The sequence below is a fragment of the Siphateles boraxobius genome, unplaced genomic scaffold, assembly GCF_051911475.1.
Source record: "Siphateles boraxobius isolate OS27281-9 unplaced genomic scaffold, OSU_SipBor_1 13, whole genome shotgun sequence".
Classification (NCBI taxonomy): domain Eukaryota; kingdom Metazoa; phylum Chordata; class Actinopteri; order Cypriniformes; family Leuciscidae; genus Siphateles; species Siphateles boraxobius.
The window spans coordinates 29,035,782-29,053,234 of record NW_027508733.1 but is presented as its reverse complement, the minus strand read 5'-3'; the positions used below and the strand labels follow the sequence as shown (position 1 = coordinate 29,053,234).

The following is a 17,453-nucleotide window of genomic DNA, read 5'->3' as shown; positions in this document are numbered from 1 at the left end:
TGCACTGTTTTTGTACTACTGAACACATTGTTACACTAATTTATGATGTCTAAACCACGGAAAAAACACATGGAAGCTGCTAAATCATATAGAGAAATACTTAGTAAGCAGGAAAGAGCGCGGATTTTGACAAACTAAAGTTAATATGAGGTAAAGATCCGAACGAGCTAACGTTAGCTTCTCTAGCCCTTAACGCTATTCTTCCTTCTATTTCTTATCCAGACATAGGCTACGTTAAGATTGTCAGTCCAAAAAAAGCACATGAAATCCTTTTTAAGCTACATCCATATGTGGTTTGAAATCATATTCAAATCACATATCAGTAAATCCGCTTCAGTCTGAACGCTCTGATCGGATTTCGCGTGGTGAGTGACTTTCTCACGCCACGTAAAATGTAAACGTCAGACGTTGTTATAGGGAACATGCTGAAAGTCGCTGCTGAAACAAGGCTGTGTTGTTACAAAGTGCCGGACAAGCAGAAAATTAGTATTTTTGAAACATATTTTGAAACCGATGCGGAAATACCAGTCTGTGCATACCAGCCTCCTACAGTTCTGCAGCTCGAGACGCAGGAGTCCAGCGTGGCGGCTACACATTTCCATGTTGTAAAATTTAAATAAGACAACATCTCTATTGCAAATGCAAACCCCTCCATCAACGCAACGCCATTGCCATATTGCCAAAGAGCTGCATGAACACACAACTCGGATCTGAACAGTTGTGATACACAGAGTGGACATCATTTTAGATCAGATTCCAATCGGATACAAAGATAATCGGATTTGGACTGACAGTGTGAATTTAGCCATAGATAACTACTTTACGTCAACATTTTAGCTATAGTCAACGCTTCGTTTACACATGTGGCTGATGCTGTGCCTCTCTCAACCACAAACGCCTCCTTTCATCCGTTTTTTGCACTTTTCTCTTTAACTTTTGGCAGTCTATAGAACTCTAAATGTTTTTTTCCTGGTGCGACCAAAACACAACAATTTTTCAGCAGCAATAATCAGCCAAATATGCAAGTCCGTTCAGTTCAGTGGCATTGTTTACGTTCAGTGCCTCCAAAATGGCCGACTTCTGGATTGATGATGTGTAGTGAAAACGTCTCGGTTACATATGGTAACCCTCGTTCCCTGATGGAGGGAACGGAGATGCAGGTCATGACTGACCAATAGGAATCTCGCCAATCTACTTCGAATGAAACTAAAACAAGCCAATACACATTGGCGTGCAATAATTTGCAACAGCTGCGCGGGTATTTAATAAGCAGCTGGTGCGATTGCACTAGTTTTTTGCTGAGGAGCCAAGCCTGAAAAAGCTGGCAGCCCCGGGCAGGACACTGTTGTTCCATGATAACCCATACAGTGAGATATTGGATAACACTGGGAAAGCGTGCCCTTTGTTTAGGAAGGAAACGCTGCGGAAGCCACTTCTTCAAAGAGTTATGTGGAAGTACATATGGACTAACCCAAAGGTTGTACTGCATATGAAATAATGGGTGACTTAGCCCAAGGGAAAGACACGGGCTTCCGATAGGAGTATCCGTGGAAAAAATACACATATGGGATCCTCGTAGGGTCACATATATGGAACCCAGCCCAGATCCGGTTCTCAAGGGTTCAGCGGATAAGGGCCTGGCGCCGGACGCTCCGCCAAGTCCGGGCCGAGGGGTTTTGGAGGATTTAACAGGTTTTTACTGTGGAGTAATAAGGGTGCACAGTAGGGTGCAGCAAGCCGACAGAGCCAGACCTCTCGGTGCTGAGGTGCCTGAGCATGAGGTCCCTGTGTTCGCATAGCTGATCTCGAGATTGTGCTAGTATGAGCCAGTTGTCGAGATAGTTGAGGATGCGAACGCCCTGTTCTCTCATGGGAACAAGGGCCCCCTCCGTGACTTTCGTGAAGACACGGGTGGACAGGGACAGCCCGAAGGGTAGGACTTTGTACTGATATGCTCGACCCTCGAACGCAAAGCGCAAGAACGGCCTGTGTTGAGGAAGAATCGAGACATGAAAGTATGCGTCCTTCAGGTCGATCGCTCCAAACCAATCTTAGGGACGGATGCATTCGAAAATGCGTCTCTGCGTGAGCACTTTGAACGGTAGCTTGTGGAGGCTCGGATTCAAAACTCGCAGATCCAAGATCGGTCGTAACCCACTATGGAAGTAAAATAATGTCAAATGTTTTTGAGAAAAAAAGCCTGTTCAATTGCACTACTTGAAAAAAAATAGGCATTGCATTAACCATACTTGCATTTTAATGCATTGTATTCTTAGGGCTTGCATTTTTATGGGCTGAAATTCAATATGGTTGAATATTTAAGCTGTGAATATTTCAATTAAAAACATTTCAAACACAATTCCATTATTAAAAATCCAATAATCCATATTCACCCTTCATATTTCACTTCCAAAATATTCTAACTGTTTAAAAATACAACCTATAATATTCAACAGGCAATTTTCGGTCCATTTTATTTCGTTTTGCAAATTCGCTTCCACAAATTCAGTGGTTCAAATTCGACAGTAAATTCAACATTGACGTCCAGGAACTGCAGGAAAAGCAGTAGATTGCCGAGCATACTCTGCATCTGCTGTTAGTCGACCTCACCAGCAGGGGGTGCAAAAGCTCGTGTTGTTGACGAAGACCAGAAAAATTAGAGCAAGTCATTCATTCATAAAACTCATTTACAGCAATGTAAGTTTATTTCTGATTATTATGACGACGTCTGTTTATGTTAAATTCGGTGCCTTCACGGTTACTTTTCCTGTGTAGCCTACATGCATATTTCTCTACCGTGAACGAGATCTGTTATTCCCCGATGCGGATATACAGATCCAATGTTACATTTTTGAGGTTGACATATATTTCTCTTGGTTGTTTAGTTGCCTTAAGTTTATATTGTGGCGATGTGCTGCATGCAGGCTATTAGGGTTTCCCTCAATACTTCAGGATTCCCCTGCTGGACATATACAACGCTTAACGTAGCTTAATGGAGTATTGATGTAAAAGTCCAAACCCACAAGCAAGCAGAAGAACTCAGAATAACGCGCACAGCTGAGCGTTTCCCTGTGATAGACTGGCATAAAGATGGCTTGATGTTGGACATTCGCACATTTAGGGACCGTCTCTAAAGTGTATACGACTTTGGTATACACGTTTCTAACTTCAATAGCATTTGAATAGAACGACTTACAGTCATAAAACCAACTGTAAAGTGTTCATGTAGTGTCAGGCATAATGCGCACCCTTTGGATTTTTGATATTTATTCAAATAAATTTAAGTTTGCTATTGAAGTTAGCAACGTGCATGCCAATGTTGTATGCAACTTTAGAGACGGTCCCTAAATGTGCGAATGACCAATGTCAAGCCAATGTTACATTTAGTCATTTAGCAGACGCTTTTATCCAAAGCGATTTACTGTTAAAGGGACACTCCACCCATTTGAATTAAGAGGTCCATTGTTAGACAACCAGTCATACTATTGAATGGTCGTGCAACATTCTTTCATTTTCCCCTGAGACGAGAGAAATCTACTATTTACCTTTTTCACTTCCTCCTACAATGACGCAAAAATCGTCATTTGACGTCATTGTAGGAGGAAGTGTAAAAAGGGGGGATTTCTGTATAGACTACAAGCACAAATTCCCACCCTTTCAAACCCGCCCATAGGGGGTTGTGCCTAATGCGCTAACAGAGCTATCACAGATCAGTGGGTGGGACTTCACTTGCAGATACTGAAAGCAATATCAGCCATCTTGTTTATAAGCTAAGCTAACAAGCGCTGTGTATATAGGAAGTTACGACAATGACGGAAGAAACTAAACATGATATGGAATAGAGGATTTTGAAATTCTGCTGCTCGAATCCGCTGTTCGTGGCTATCTTTACGAGCCGCAATATAGTGAAGAGCAGCTGAGGCTGATGGAGGATCAGGAGGCGGCTGCCTGTCGCGGACGAGGAGCCCGGACTGGTTCGAGCTGAGGCGGGCTGCTGGTGCGTGTGCTCTCGCTGTGCGCTACGGACACAGATAGAGTCCGTCTGCTGCAGAGAATTTCAACGATGGCAATTTCTCCTGGACGAAATCTCTGAATCAGACGACCACACGGACGTTTGTGTTGTGATGTGAACCATCCTAGTTTCGCCTGACTGAACATCCAGGTATCATGCAATAATTCACCATATAGAAAGAAATACAAACGAGTAATTCACTAATGTTTGCCAATGTAACGGGGTTCGTTGTTGTGGGAAGAAGGAGGCTGGAACCGGCGAACATTTGAATGTTTTAATAGTAAAATAAACAAATACAAAACAAAAGTATAAGCCAGCTGGCCACACACAACAGAAACAAAACATAAAATCAGGCCTGTTCCTTTTGTGCTTCCGCTCCTCCGTGAGAGATATGAGACCGCTGCACAGGTGTCATTCATTATCACTCGCGTCGTCCTCTCACGTCCCTCGCCCTTGTCCTGCTCGCCACAGCCAACTAACTAGACATTTTTTGTGAAATGAATTTCAAACTCATTTGGCAGCTAGCCTTCTTGTAGACGGAAGAGTGATTTCTCTGATGTTTGCGCTGTTCTGGATTAGTGGGAGTGGCTTGCGGAGCTGCATTGTGGGAGTTGTTGTCTTACATACAAATGCGCCCCAAAGTTATTTTCTGTCTTTTCTCGGTCAAGAGGGCACCAAATTCAAAATTTCTTTTACATTTCGACTACATATATAACCCACTTTCAATAAAGATTAATGTTGAAATGGGTGGAGTGACCCTTTAAACTAACAATAGGAGAACAACAATTTGCAAGTGCTATGATCCCAGTTTAAGCTAATGCAATACACATAGGCATTTTAGGACTTGGACTTATATATATATATATATATATATATATATATATATATAGAGAGAGAGAGAGAGAGAGAGAGAGAGAGAGAGAGAGAGAGAGAGAATAGAATAGAAAATGTTAGTATTAATTGATCAAGTGTTGATTTTATGCCAGTATATCACGAAACGCTCAGCATGAAACTTTGCGCGTAAAGTTTATAATCTGAGTCCATCTTCTTGCCTGTAGCCTATATAGTAGCCTACAGCCTACATCCCCAATAAGGTGCAAGATTGGTCTTTCATATCACTGTATGTGTTAAGCGTTTTGTCCCAACGGAAAGGGAATCCTTGAGTATGAGGTATTGAGGGAAACCGATTATAATCCTGTTCATGGTAGAGAAAGCTGATGACATGTAGAATACACAGGTAAAGTAACAATGAAGTTATTGAATGAAACTTCATCTTTTCCGCATATACTGTCACAGATAATCATTTCCATTTTATAAATGAATGTCTTCGTCAACAACAAGCGCTTTTGCACCATCTGATGGTGAGGTCGACTAACAGCAGATGGAGATTATGCTCGGCAATCGACTGCTTTTCCTGCAGTTCCTGGACGTCAATGTTGAATTTACTGTCGAATTTGAACCACTGAATTTGTGGAAGCGAATTTGCAAAGCTAAATAAAATGGACCGAAAATTGCCTGTTGAATATTATTGGTTGTATTTTTAAACAGTTTGAATATTTTGGAAATGAAATATGAATGGTGAATATGGATTATTGGATTTTTAATAATGAAAAAATGTGTTTGAAATGTTTTTAATTGAAATATTCACAGCCATTAAAATGCAATCATGGTGAATGCAATGCCTATTTTTTTAAAGTAGTGCAATTCAACAGACTTTCTATTTCAAAAACATTTGACATTATTTTACTTCCATAACCCACTCTTCCGGGGGAGGGAGCGATGCAGTCATCGTCTCCTGGAGAGCAGTCCCTTCCATCTCTGGGTCGCCCGTCCTAGGGCCGCTTGCCCCTGGGTTTGCCGCCCTTCTTGGCAGGGCCCTGGATGGGTGGGGCGGCCTGTCTGCGACCGGCTCCACAACGCCGTTTAGGTGGAGGCTACTGCTGCGGCACGGGAGCAGACGAAGGAGGACGCCCCCGGCGATGAGCAGACTGAGGAGCCCCGGGCGATGGGGTGGAGGCAGAAGCTGACCGCCGCAGCAGGATGTGCTTGATGGCCTCAGTCTGCTTTTGTACAGCCGAGAACTGCTGGGCGAAGTTCTCGACCGCGTCGCCGAAGAGGCCGGTCTGGGACACGGGGCAGTTTTCCTGAGCTTGTCGGTCTCCCGCATGTCAGCCAGACACAGCCAGAGATGGCGTTCCTGGACCACTAGCGTGGACATCGCACGACCCACTGACCGCGCGGTAACCTTCGTCGCACGAAGCGCGAGGTCCGCCGCGGTATGAGGTTCCTGGAGAACTTGTGGATCATGGTTACCCTTGTGCAGGTCCTTCAGTGCCTTGGCCTGATGGACATGCAGCAACGCCATAGCGTGCATGGCAGAGGCAGCTTCCACACAGGCCTTGTAAGCCTTGCCAGCTAAATCCGACGAGTACTTACAGGCCCGGGAAGGAAGACACGGTTCTCCACACCAAGTGGAGTTAAGGCACAGTTGCATTGCAACAGCCCGTTCCACTGGCGGGACAGGCGCGTATCCCTTATCTGCCCCGCCATCAAGGATGGTGAGGGAGGAGAGGCAACCGGAATGGTTTCTGGCAGTGGAAGGTGCCGTCCACGTCCCCGTGAGCTCCTCATGCACCTCTGGGAAGAAGGGCACTGGGGTAGGTTGCTGAGAACCAGCGCGCGCCACCCCGAGATACCAATCATCCAGCCTCGAGGGCTCGGGACACGGTGGAGGGTTCCACTCGAGCCCGATCCTGTTAGCGGCCCGGGAAAGCATGGCCATCATCTCCGGGTCCGACTCGGCATCGCTGGCACACCCATAGGAGGCAGGGGGTCCGAGCCATCGTCCGCAGAGACTTCTGACGCTTCCTCCGATGCAGCGATCAACATCTGGTCGTCGTGGGGAGCACCAAACGAAACGACTGGTACACACCTCAAGGATGGTCCAGCACGCTCAGTTGGTAGCTCTACTGGCTGCGGAGCATGAGAGGGGTGAGGGTTCCTAGGGGGGTTGGTTTCCCGGAGGAAGCGCGCTCACGGTAATCCTCAGGTCACCCGCATCACTGCCCGCAGCAACCCTCTGGGGAGGATTGGAATGAGGCAGAGGCACGGGGACTCCGCCCCTTTGCAGGAACGTGAGTCTCGACCGCAGCTCCGAGATGGTCATCTTTCCACAATGGGTACATGACTCATCCACGAACGCTTCCTCAGCGTGTTCGAGGCCCAGACACACGAGGCAGCCATCGTGACCATCCCGTGAACCCAGGTAAAGACCGCATCCAGAAAGACACAGATAGAACGTCATCTTGAAAAAGACGCGAACTATCTTGTGTAAGCTCTTTTAGAGACTGCTCTCCTTGGTGCTGAAGCACGCAGGGGAACAGTCACGGCGAACACAGACAGGAATGTGCACCTGTCTGTGCGCTGTTCTCTCTCGCTGGTCTTACCAGCCGTGAACACGGCCGTTGAGCACTTTAACCACGCACCTTACCAGGCGTGAAAACAGCTCTTTTGTTTGCTCAGTATTAAAACAACAAACAAAGAAGAGAGAGAAGAGAGAAAGAGACAGCTCGCGCTGGTGTGCCGTCACACCCGCACCAAAGTGGAGAGATCCAGAAGAGGCTTGCTTTCAAATTCACTCTGTTCAGCATACGAAGTGCCTGGCTCCGAAGCAAAAAGCTAGGGTGCAATCGCACCAGCTGCTTATTAAATACCCGCGCTGCGAGGCTGCACAGCTGTTGCAAATGATTGCACGCCAATGTGTATTGGCTTGTTTTAGTTTCACTCGAAGTAGATTGGCCTCTCTAGCGAGATTCCTATTGGTCAGTCATGACTGATGTTGTAGTGACTGACCGATAGGGAACCCTCTATACGAGCTGGCATCTTGCCGACATTTCTTTTTGGTTTTGACACATCGCGTTTAAAAGAAAATTTTGGTCACGTCTATACTACTAGGTACTTATTGACTGGGTTAAATAGAATTGCATTACAAAAAATAGACTAAAATATAAATTTCATTGACTAAAACTAGACTAAATGTCATCAGTTTCCGTCGACTAAAACTAGACGAAAATAGTTAAGGAATAAATCTGACTAAAATAAGACTAAAATGCTCAGACTTTTAGTCGACTGAACCTTGACTAGACTAAAAAGAGTATGAACGTGACTAAAACTAATAAAAACTAAAATGACAGCTTGACACAAAGTAAAACAGGCCGCCAAAACCAACACTAACGCCCGTTTCACACATACTCCGTTTGCAGTGCGTATTAGAGGCTGACATTTTTTCGGGAATCCCACGGGTCACGGGATTCCCGTGGGATTCCTGCAGGATGGGAGTCATCTTTGCTATCAATCACGGGATTTGGACGGTACAGGATAAATAGTTAACGGGAGCAGACGGGAGCGGGAATCAACCAATAGCAAAGACGACAAAAAAAGAAAAAAGTAAATGCATCATTTTGTAGTTTCCTTTTAATACGCCTACAATGTAACGCAATTAAAAAATAACTACACGACCCAGCCGTCCCAGAAGCCATCAGTGCTTTTTGTCATGGCTTACCGCCGAAATTCAAAGAGCAGTGATGGAGGGAGCTAACAGCCGCGGAGAAGTCGATGTGGCAAAAAATGATTTACAGCGCAAAGTCAGAAGTAATGACATGTCTATTAAGTTCACAGAACTGGTCGGAAAGTCTGAAATATTAATTAAGTTTATGAGAGTAGAATGTGACGGTGATAGCACAATGTACGCTGCTTGTAAGACATGCTTAGTCTTGGTCAAGTACGCAAGTGATTCAGGGACGAGCGGTCTGAAGAAGCACACTTGCAAGGCAAATTCGGGAAAGAATCAGGCAAGCATCGCTTCGTTCATCAAGCGAAAATTGCCGTATATGGGAGCGGTACAGGAGCGGGAGTCAGTTTAAACAGGAGCGGGATGGGATTGGGAGTCAATTTACCAGGAGCGGGATGGGATGGGATTATTTTTTAAACTTTTTTAAAATTAGGCCATGACTGTCCTCACAGAGCATACACAGAGAAACTTTGATGGAATTATGCTGCTTGTTTGATCGGTTTGACAGAGTGCGTTCATATACCAAACCACTACTGTTTAAATGTTGCTGCAAATTACCATACGAGGTATATGTCTCTGACCGGACGTCTTGTGACTGCTCACTTTCCACCAGAATATAAGATAGTCTTCATTACAATAGAAGTCTGTCAGCTTGGCACATCTTGACTTGGGAATATTTTCCCACTCTTCTTAAAAAAACATTCCAGTTCTGTTAAATTTCAAGGGCCTCTTATTATATGTAAGTAGCAACTATAATTGTAAATCATTGTATGCTCTATTGCTTTTACACATTTACATGACATTTAGTACTTCAATAGCACCTGCTGGTGGAATAATCAAACTACAAATGCACAGATTTTTCAAACCCAGAATTGAATTAGTGATATTGTAATTTTTGGCTAAATTATATCCTTAAGTGCAAATTCTTTTAAACCACTCCACCATCTTTCCATTCCAACATGAGTTAGTGGTGTTTTGCAAAATCATAAATATGCGTACAAAAAGCCATTTAGTGGTGAGGGAGGCTGTTAGCCATTTTTGTGTGGCTGATTGGCTTGGAGTATAAAGTATTTTTTTAATTTTTTTGCTTTTCTGTTTTATATTTGTACAAAGAGGACTTTGATATAATGAAGCTTGCTTCTTATGATGTCAAAATTAATTGGTAAAAGGATTAAAAAAAAAAGTGCTGAGCGATCATGAGTTCATCTCTGACTTCCCCTTTAGTCTGTGTGGTCGAGGTTTGTGTTTCCGCTCACAGTACGAGATGTTTGAATGATCATAGCAGATATTATTCATCTGGATCAGATCATGAAGATCATACAGCTGCAGATCTGTGAGTTTCTCATTCACATTTGACTGAGTCAGATTTATTTTGATTTTATATCTCAATGTGTTTTTCTTTCTGTCATAGATCTGTTCATGTTGTATCAAGCCACAGAGAGTCTAACAAACATACGAGTAACTTTAGGATCTGATGTGATTATAACCTGTGATCTTGATATAAAGGAGATTTACTGGTACAAACAGAAATTACCGGATCCATCAATGTTGATCTTACGCACGTTTGATAGCACAGTTGAAGTAGGTAAATATGAAAACAGCAGCTTTAAACACAAATACTCAGTGAAAACTAACAGTCGTCTGTTCATCAAAAATATCACCATTGATGAATTAGGAGTTTATTATTGTGTGAAAACTAGTGAACCACTAAAATTCAACAACGGCACCAAAATCTACATCAGCGGTAAGTTATTTTATTATATCATGTCTTTATAAACCACATGATGGATTCCATATTGAATATACTGTATGAAGAACTAATAATAGTTTTATTGTTCTGTTAAAGATTGAAATTGAAAGATTGAACTACAAACCTTTTACAGACTTTGTCCAGAAGAATATTACAGACTCAGTCCACAGGAATCAGACAGATGACGCTACACAACACCAGATATCATGGAGAAATATGACCATCATCATATCTGTCCTGCTGAATGTGCTCCTGATCATTGCATTAATAGGTTTGTTCTTGTTTTACTACAGTAAAAGTGTCAGTGAATCTCTGTTCAATAATTTCCTATTATCACTGTAAAGCTGCTTTGAAACAATCTGTATTATTAAAAGCGCTATATAAATGAAGGTGATTGAACTACTAGACAAAATCTAGATCTACACAAATGTAACAATATCCTATTCCTATCTAGGTTTTAATTTAGTTTGTTTAAACTGTCAGAAGGTGTTGTGATACGGTGATGTTTATTCCCTGTTGTTTTCTTCAGTTGTGTTGATGAACCTTCATGCAACTAGAAGATCTAAAAATAGTTCAGAGAATCCTCCAAGTACCACTGAAACTCAGGTAAGAATAAATGTGTAATGAATATCAGCTTAATTTTTCAAAATTACTTAATTAGCATACTGTTTTCAAATAGTGTTGTAGATCCATTATTTTAATGAATATGTGATATTAAATAACTACAGTACAGTATAACGACCAATAAAATGCATATTTGACTGTTGTAAATTGCACTAGTTTCATGTCTCACACAACCACCGCACTTATATTTATAGATTTAATTGATTATTGCAAAGTAAACCCGTTCAGACACATCTACTTCATGTCTGAGGTTTTTTTTTATGATAATGATCGCCCGGCAGTACATTATTCCTTACATATATGGCCATTCACTGCTAATATCTTAATCTTTCAGTATGCTGAAGTTGAATCACCCGTGCCTCCCGCTGGAATCAGGCCTTGCCAGGATCAGATCTACTCTCTTCTACAGCCAGTAAAAACGTAATATTGTATGATATGTAAAGATTTATAATATTCATAATTTGTATATAAAAATATATAATATATATAATTTGTGGGATTTCATGGATTTAAACACTTCAGTTACGTATTTTTATTAATATCAAATTGTAATGAACATAAATAAAAGCTGAGATCAAGTTATATATTTAAAGTAGGAAATTGTCACAAAAAGTTTTGAGTCCAACGGGTGTTTCCACGACTGGTGGTTTTAACCACAATGTTGATCTGTGCACAAGAACAAGAGTATTTTGCATGCATGTTGTGATCGATGCTGTACATAGTGTGGTAGATAATATACTGATCTTGTCTGGTATTAAATGTTGCTGTTTTGAATGTAGATCTTGATTTTACAGCTTTGACTTGTTCAGACTTGTGGAAGTTGCATGTAAACCACAGTCTAACAGGGTTTCTTGGTGCTGAAGCAGCTTCTTTGCCCAGTTTCATAAAACATGCACAAATAATCCTTAATCTTACCATAGATCAGATGGCACGTTTAAATATAAAATTCCCGCCTTGCATTATTTTTCTAAAATGTTCTGCTACTTTTATGTTTCATAAAGATTTGACAAGCAGCTGGTAATCACAGCTTTCAGTGGCTTGTCTATTCATATTTTTATATATTTGTTAACCTATTAAAACACCCACTTCTGCTCATCTATTCTTTGTGGTTAACATGTGGCGTGGTTTCTTGCAAACGAACTTTTCCGCTGTTTGGTCACTTGATAGACACAGCTCGAGTCACGAGTCCCTCCTGTCTGTTTATTTATATTTTGTTTATAAGTCATAGACTAGGGTAGAAGCCAAATCTAATTTTATGCATATGAGAACAAGGCTGTGAGAGATAGACATAACATCTTTATAATGCATGCGCTGTAAACTTCCAAGATCCCATGCCATTTTTAAAACTCAAAACTTTCAACTGTTTTATGGAATTTTTGTCTAAGGAAATTTTTTTTTTTTTGAAAGATGTTTCTCTTGACCAGTTGATAATAGTCCATTTGGTTCTTTGCGAACAGCGTTGACGTGTTTTATGGGCGGAGATTACCTGGTGGCAGAAACTAACAGTTCTGCTGTTGCAGTCTATTGAAGCCACGGAATAAAAGGTTTAAAAAATAATAAAAAGATAATTTCGAGTTTATATCACAATTCTGACTTTTTTTCCTCAAGTCACAATTCCGAGTTTATATCTCAGAATCAGAAGACTTGAGAGATATAAACTCATTATTCTGTCTGTAAAATATTTAGGTTTAAATATTATTTCACACTGTGACTACATTATGTCCCATATGAACTGCATATGCGAATATAATTTACTACATTATTTATCTTTACACCAAATTCATGCTTTAACAGTCGGGTAATCATTGCAGGTTTCATCAGTCTGTCCGTTGTCTTTCAAAGGGAGTCTTGGACAACGCCAACTCTATTCTATAAAATGAAGCCCATCTTTTTTACATTCCAACTCTGACATCCAAAGGCATTTTTCTGCAACGACAATGAACGCTCAGCTGCAAGTGACGTAACTATGACACTGTTCATTTTGGACCCTATTTCATATATCCAGTAAGAACAAAATTGCCTTTTTAAAGTAAGATTTGTTCATGAGTTTTTAAGGGTTCATGCGTAGTCTTTTAGACACAATCCAGCCCACAAAATGGATTTTTTTTCCTTCTATTTATTCCTTCTGTGGAGAGTTATAAATGGAAGGTCATAAACGCCAAACAGAGCGTAGGAAACGAAAGTGGGCTGCCTACACAAAACCTGCATGGGACCAAAGGAACGAAAGCCCATAATGGGCCATCATGAGCGTAATGTGGGCAATCCCGTAATGTGGGCTGTTCACAGAGAGCCCGCGGTGAGCCCAAAGCTGTGGCCCTGTCTAGGGTCGGTGTGGGCTGGCCCCAGCCCACTGTGCCCACAAAAAGCCAGCATGTTTGCAGGGATCTAATCTGTTGTACGTGTCCTACTTTAAAAAGCTCCCCAAATCGAACAAATATTTCAGGAGTAAAGGCCCTGATATACTTAAAGCGAAATCGAAGAACGATTTGGTGTTATGTCATTTCGAACAAAATCAGGCTGAAACGAAGTTGGTTTTGGGAGTTCGAAACAGACTGCCAAAGCTGGTAAACTCATTTTTACTCCCATTGGTCTGTGACGATTAGGTAATACGTAGGTGTGCACGGAGGCTCCGCCTTCTTTCACGTGAAAATCCATTTTCTTGTTCAGTTGGCCTGTTCAGGCGGTTGAGGTCAGATGTTGTTTTGATGTTGTGTTAATTTGGTTATTGAGAGAAAAGCAGGCATCACATTTACTTATTCATTTAACCATCATTCTCAGCAGTGTTGGCGGCGTCAGATGTTCGATAACAGTATATCGCTGCATGTATTTCGAGCTTTGTTTTACCCCTAAACGAAGAACGAAAAAGGACTTTGCCGTGAGTGTATCGGGGCCTTAAACATGAAACTGCTCATCATAGCCTGTTAGCCCCTGTTGGTGGGTGATGAAAAGAAAAAAACATGAACAAAACTACAAAAAGTAAAAGAAATACAATCCGGACTTATTTAAATACCTATTTGCTTTGAGGATAAACATGTTTTGTGTCGACCACAGTGTTTTGTGCAGCAAATTACTGACTGCTAAAAACGTCATTGACATTTACTTATATAATGGCTGTATAGGCTACAGTTGAAGAAAATTTTCAAAAAGTGAAAAGATTAGGCTATATGTATTGTGAACAGAATAAAACTCTACACGTGTGGTCAGAGCAAGCCTGACTTTAACTTCCTCTTGATGTGTGAATCACCGTTTTACAGCTATGAGGTAAAGGTTCATGTGAAAGTAACAAGACTTGTTAATGCTGAAGTATTTTAAGACCCTAAAGATCATGTGCTTTGGAAATTAATACTTTGTTTTATGATGTTTAATGACAAAACAATGATCCATATTGTGTGTGTGTGTGTATTTATTTCGCAGACCTGCTTATGGTCTGAAGCTGAAGAGATTTTAACAGATTAAGGTCAAAATATGACTATAAACTGTGATCTTGATGTAAAGGTTACCTTGGTTATTACTAAAACTACCTGATTATATGGTTCTGAAGTTACGCACTCTCATCTACAACTCCTCATTACTACAATAATAGATTTAGACACAAATATTCAATGCAAAGTATAAAAATAAAAAATCGATGGTTTATATATAATGTCACTGTTAATGATTTGCGACTTTATTACTGTGACACTACAGACACTCCTCCAAAATACAGCAATGGCACCAGACTACACATCTTTGGTGAGTTCAGAGAACATGTTATTACACTACATACTTTTTAGATACTTAAATTTATGTAAAACCCTTCAAGTTATGGATCTTGAACAACCTCAAGACCAAAGCCAAGCCATGTGTAGGTAAAACAAGTGAAACTATAATTAAATATGACATTTCAAACCTGTTGGGTCTCTTTCTTTCTTCAACACAAAATAAGATATTTGGAAGAATGTTTTCAACCATTTTTTTCCATACAATGAAAGACTATGCATGGGGTCCAAAAACAACATTGACTTTGATGAAATATTTATTTATTTATTTTCAAAAATCATCTTTTGTGTTCCACAGATAATGTTTCTGAGTGTAGAATGGTTTGAATTTAAAGACAACAGCAATACGTTTGCATTCTTCTTACATGCTATTGGTTTCCTGTTGCTTTTTCAGTACGCTGTGGTGGACTTTTCCACACCATGTCAATGGTTTCCGTCCAGCCAAGTCAACAGCACCTGTGCACTTCTAGAGCTGCTGAAAGCAAGAACACATAACCATTGAACACATTTCTCATTGTATTTAATAAAATGTCATTAATCTTCTGTTGGGTTTTTAGACTTACGTTTTAAAGCTGGGGCTAACAAAATCATCAAGACTCTCTGGACTCTATTGCAACCAAAGTCAAGCAAGTATCTGTTTTGCAGCGAGTAGATGCGTCACGAAGTGTGCCTCTTTTGAAGGTGACCCAGATTCTTTCTTTCTCATAGGCCGTGGTTAACCGATTGTGATCTTGCCATTCTCTTCTCTCCCTCTCCCTCTTTCTTTACTTTACTTTGTTTATACTGTATATAATCTTTGCTTAGTTTAGTTGTATGTAGCCTATACCCATAGTTTCATTTATTAAACCATTACATCCACGCTTTGTCTCTGTGTTTGTTGCACACAAATTAAAGTCACTGAATCGCCAGGAAGATAATTAATTTCCTAGACTTGATACATGATTATGCTGTGTGAACTGATTAAATAATTGTAATATTAATTCTGCTACAGTCTGAAATCTATCCAAATATTTATAATTATAATTCGTAAATTATACATATTTCCCTTTTGAGCAGATTTTCTACACTTAGTTAAAGCATTTACTTTATTTTTCCATCTTCAGTCACTAGAACATAATAATGAATATTATTATGAACCTCTTAATGAGAGAAAGAACATGTTATCAGTTTGTTTTGGGACTGTTTTTCGGATCAACTTCAACCTTGAAGAAGCTGTGTGTGTGTGCGCTATGTATTCGCTGTTACAGGTCCTCTTATTGGTGAGGTGAACAACTGGCTCCACGACCTCAGAGGGTCACTTCGTGCCTAAAGACAGGATCGTTGTGTCATCCGGATAATCAATGGAGATATGGTCTATTAGTCCATATGTGGAGATTTTCTAAATTGATCTATTTCTTAACCAATCAGAATCATTCAACCTGAAGTAATGACGTAGATTAGTGACCTGTGTAAAGTATAATAGCCGTGGTTTTGTGAATGTACTGCAGAGCGGCCTACAAAGTCCTTGCTGAGTGTTGAAGCTACTGATGAAACATGAAATTTTCTTCTGTAAAACTTAATTCTATTGATTTCATCTCTTGACTCCTGGTCTTTCATTCATCATATCTGGCCATTGGGTCTTGAACTCTAAATGTCCCTACAAAGGGCATTGGTCCGATTTGTTTCACTGCTGTTAAACTGATTTCAGCTGTGATAGTTTCATATATCTCTTCTTTCTCTTTCTCCTAATAAACTAATTTAAATTCCGATCAGTGTTTCATGTTTATTTGGTAAATAGCAGGGTGATATTGGGATATGAACAGTTAGCCTATTTTTTTTTTCTTCTGTAGGCTATATTTCCAATGTTAAACATACACTACTGTTGTTTGTTATTTTTAATGAAAACTGTTACAAAATTAGATGTTGGGTAGAACGGCGATATGGTAATGCATTCTAGCTCCAAAATGGACAAAAAAGAAGCATAAATGTACTCCAACCATACAAAAATGATTTTATTTCCCTATACAAAAAGGTTTCCATTCTGAACAAATGTCATTTTTACTCTGTTTATTCTATTCATATCAGGAGAAGTGTAGCCAACAAATCAGATATGTTTCAGCTGAAAGACTTCTTTAGTTACAACCTTGAAACAAAATAAGCTATAACTTTTTCACAGTTTGGTGTCTATCAGCCTAGCTACATCTGCAGAACTTTGCTAACCTGTGGCTAACACCCAGGAGTTTACCTCATATGAGGTCGGCTGTATGCTAAGGTGTTTAGAGATTGTCTTGTAAAGTGTGCGACTGGTCTTAACCGCAAAGTTTCAGCTTTGTGAGAGTGCAAACAAACAAATAGTTTTTCTATTTGACGTTATGCATCAAATTCTCACCATTTTCTTAATCTTAATAGGAAGAGTGGTAGCCCCTGTGTTAAAGGGTTGTTCACCCAAAAATGAAAATTCTGTCAGTAATTACTCACTCTCGTGTTGTTCCAACGCCGTAAGACTTTCGTTCATCTTCAGAACACGAATTAAGATTTTTTGATGAAATCTGAGAGCTGTCTCACTCCATAGGCTGCTATGTAATTGCATCTACCGACCCAGAAAAGATAGTAAAGACATCGTTAAAATAGTCCAAGTGACTACAGTGGCTCAACCTTAAGGTAAGCCATTCATTTTGTAGAATTGGTAAGGCACTTTTACGTTTTCTCGTTGGTTTCTCACGATTCGGACATCCAGGAAATGCACACTTTAGAACCATT

General features: G+C 40.6%; 1 protein-coding gene across 3 annotated transcripts in view; it reads left to right on the top strand.

Moving 5' to 3' along the window:
• The first annotated feature begins 9,619 nt into the window (after positions 1 to 9,619).
• The window catches only part of LOC143736244 (uncharacterized), a 39,511-nt gene continuing 31,677 nt past the window's right edge, over positions 9,620 to 17,453 (top strand). Inside the window, exons 1-6 of one of the 3 annotated variants that reach the window (XM_077226965.1) lie at positions 9,620 to 9,915; positions 9,994 to 10,326; positions 10,466 to 10,603; positions 10,862 to 10,938; positions 11,291 to 11,376; positions 12,768 to 14,339. In XM_077226965.1, the coding sequence (XP_077083080.1) occupies positions 9,855 to 9,915; positions 9,994 to 10,326; positions 10,466 to 10,603; positions 10,862 to 10,938; positions 11,291 to 11,376; positions 12,768 to 12,831 (759 nt within the window). In that variant the 5' untranslated portion in view covers positions 9,620 to 9,854 and the 3' untranslated portion in view covers positions 12,832 to 14,339. Of the gene's footprint in view, positions 9,916 to 9,993; positions 10,327 to 10,465; positions 10,604 to 10,861; positions 10,939 to 11,290; positions 11,385 to 12,767; positions 14,340 to 17,453 lie in introns of those variants that run through there. The other 2 variants (XM_077226966.1, XM_077226967.1) reach the window with 2 other exon arrangements.